General features: G+C 50.8%; 1 protein-coding gene across 1 annotated transcript; it reads left to right on the top strand.

Annotated features, from left to right (window-relative positions):
* Positions 1-1,465: 1,465 nt before the first annotated feature.
* LOC138367949 (streptococcal hemagglutinin-like) lies at positions 1,466-2,524 on the top strand. Its single transcript, XM_069330231.1, has one exon. It carries the CDS (start codon positions 1,466-1,468, stop codon positions 2,522-2,524), a length of 1,059 nt encoding a protein of 352 aa, XP_069186332.1.
* The last annotated feature ends 905 nt before the right edge of the window (positions 2,525-3,429 follow it).

Raw genomic sequence — 3,429 nt, 5'->3', positions numbered from 1 at the left:
TCGCCAGCCACCAGTAATTAGCAGCCCCCGTCCGACCACCGCCGCTCAATTACTGCGCCAATGACCTAATTATGATTAAATTGTGGAGGCAACGAGCTAATTATTATTTAATTATCGGGACAATGGTGCAGTTTTGGCGGCTGATATTGGCCGTGTTTATATAGGCTGCCGACCATGTGATGAAACATTTTATCTGCCCTCCACACTCCCTCCTTGTCTCTCTCCCTCCCTCCCTCCCTCCTTGTCTCTCTCCCTCCTTACCTCCCTCCCTCCCTCCTTGTCTCTCTCCCTCCCTCCCTCCCTTCTTGTCTCTCTCCCTACCACCTTCCCTCCCTCCTTGTCTTCCTCTCTCCTTGGCTCCAGCCTCGCCTCCCTCCCTCCTTGTCACTCTCCACCTCCCTCCCTCCTTGTCTTCCTCTCTCCCTCTCTCCTTGTCCCCTCCCCACCTCCCCCCCCCCCTCCCTCCTTGTCCCCCTCCCCACCCCACCTCCCTCCTCCTACTAGTATCATGTACTAGAATGACATGTTCAGCTAACTTTGGGTGGCAGTACTAATATGGAACACCTGTTCAGATAATGAGCAGGTGTTCCGTGCTGTTCAGATACTGAAGACTTGGAGCAGAACGCACAGTTGCAGCTTACTAAGCTGCTGTTAATACACCAATGTATACAGCAGACTCTGGTACAAGAAAACTAGCTGTTCTTATATCAGTATGCTCGGATGATGCTCATACCGTGTATACACACGGCTGTTGCTTATGTATGATGGTCAGATGGTCCTAATACATGAGAATACTTGATGAGACATGAGCTAGAGCATATGTTTCATTGTATGCATACTTTGCTGGTACTAACACGAGGGTATACTCACCTGGGGCTAACACGAGGGTATACTCACCTGGGGCTAACACGAGGGTATACTCACCTGGGACTCACACTAGGGTATACTCACCTGGGGCTAACACGAGGCTATACTCACCTGGGGCTAACACGAGGGTATACTCACCTGGGGCTAACACGAGGGTATACTCACTTGGGGCTAACACGAGGGTATACTCACCTGGACTAACACGAGGGTAAACTCACCTAAGGGCTAACACGAGGGTATACTCACCTAAGGGCTAATACGAGGGTATACTCACCTAAGGGCTAACACGAGGGTATACTCACCTGGGGCTAACACGAGGGTATACTCACCTGGGGCTAACACGAGGGTATACTCACCTGGGGCTAACACGAGGGTATACTCACCTGGGGCTAACACGAGGGTATACTCACCTGGGGCTAACACGAGGGTATACTCACCTGGGGCTAACACGAGGGTATACTCACCTGGACTAACACGAGGGTATACTCACCTGGACTAACACGAGGGTATACTCACCTGGGGCTAACACGAGGGTATACTCACCTGGGACTAACACAAGGGTATACTCACCTGGGGCTAACAACAGTATTATCAGCTGATGCTTAACATTATATTGTCCTCAGCTGGTCACAACAGCAGCAGACTCAGCTGGTCACAACAGCAGCAGACTCAGCTGGTCACAACAGCAGCAGACTCAGCTGGTCACAACAGCAGCAGACTCAGCTGGTCACAACAGCAGCAGACTCAGCTGGTCACAACAGCAGCAGACTCAGCTGGCCACAACAGCAGCAGACTCAGCTGGCCACAACAGCAGCAGACTCAGCTGGCCACAACAGCAGCAGACTCAGCTGGCCACAACAGCAGCAGACTCAGCTGGCCACAACAGCAGCAGACTCAGCTGGCCACAACAGCAGCAGACTCAGCTGGCCACAACAGCAGCAGACTCAGCTGGCCACAACAGCAGCAGACTCAGCTGGCCACAACAGCAGCAGACTCAGCTGGCCACAACAGCAGCAGACTCAGCTGGCCACAACAGCAGCAGACTCAGCTGGTCACAACAGCAGCAGACTCAGCTGGTCACAACAGCAGCAGACTCAGCTGGTCACAACAGCAGCAGACTCAGCTGGCCACAACAGCAGCAGACTCAGCTGGCCACAACAGCAGCAGACTCAGCTGGTCACAACAGCAGCAGACTCAGCTGGTCACAACAGCAGCAGACTCAGCTGGCCACAACAGCAGCAGACTCAGCTGGTCACAACAGCAGCAGACTCAGCTGGTCACAACAGCAGCAGACTCAGCTGGTCACAACAGCAGCAGACTCAGCTGGTCACAACAGCAGCAGACTCAGCTGGTCACAACAGCAGCAGACTCAGCTGGTCACAACAGCAGCAGACTCAGCTGGTCACAACAGCAGCAGACTCAGCTGGCCACAACAGCAGCAGACTCAGCTGGTCACAACAGCAGCAGACTCAGCTGGTCACAACAGCAGCAGACTCAGCTGGTCACAACAGCAGCAGACTCAGCTGGTCACAACAGCAGCAGACTCAGCTGGTCACAACAGCAGCAGACTCAGCTGGTCATAAGTCTGCGGATCGTCTCGTCTGCTGGCTACATTGAAATGGTTATGAAAATTTACGTCAAAGTCATAAGAGAATAATATTTAAAGGATTTTATATGTTTTTTAATTAATTTTATTGCATATTGCATGCTCTAGGTTGTGAGGTAATAGTGTTCACCCTGCGTCAGATTATGTCGCTCATCTTGCTGTACTTCACTCTCCCGGTCACTAGAGATTATCGCTCATCTTGCTGTACTTCACTCTCCCGGTCACTAGAGATTATCGCTCATCTTGCTGTACTTCACTCTCCCGGTCACTAGAGATTATCGCTCATCTTGCTGTACTTCACTCTCCCGGTCACTAGAGATTATCGCTCATCTTGCTGTATTTCACTCTCCCGGTCACTAGAGATTTAACAAATCGATGGTTTTGATATTTTTTAAATAATCTGGTCAAGCAAATTACGCTAATCTGATAGAGTGAAAGAATCGTATTTTTATTATTTTTGGAATAAAGTTGAATTCTTAGTGAATTACAAGCAGGCTCCAAGTGAGTGATTTACTCAACATTCTCGCTGACTAAGAATCACGGCGAGTTAAGCTTTTCTGGCTAAAACAAATACGACCGTGAAGCACAAAGGATAACTGCCACACAAACAAGAAATAAAAATAAACTAACGCTGCAATAATAACAAATAACAAAAGACAATCACGGGAAGTGGTCGGTGGGTCCGGGACCACGGCCCGGGGTGGGCTGGGCTAACACCGCGGCCGCCCCGACATACTCCACCACACACAGACATCTCGGCACCGGCCGGAGATCGTCTCGCCCTTCATACTGGCCCAGGTGGCATCAAGTATTTACATACGTACTGTGATTGTGGTGGGAGAGGTGGGAGAGAGGGTCGTCGGGGGATGAGGAAATGTATAGGGGAGGGAAGGTGGAGAGAGAGAGGTTGAGTGCTTCGTACTCTTCCATGTCATCTTATTTGTACTCGCCTAGTT

The sequence above is a fragment of the Procambarus clarkii genome, chromosome 24 (assembly GCF_040958095.1).
Source record: "Procambarus clarkii isolate CNS0578487 chromosome 24, FALCON_Pclarkii_2.0, whole genome shotgun sequence".
NCBI lineage: Eukaryota > Metazoa > Arthropoda > Malacostraca > Decapoda > Cambaridae > Procambarus > Procambarus clarkii.
Note: the sequence above shows the minus strand (reverse complement) of the source record. Positions and strands in the feature narration are given on the sequence as shown.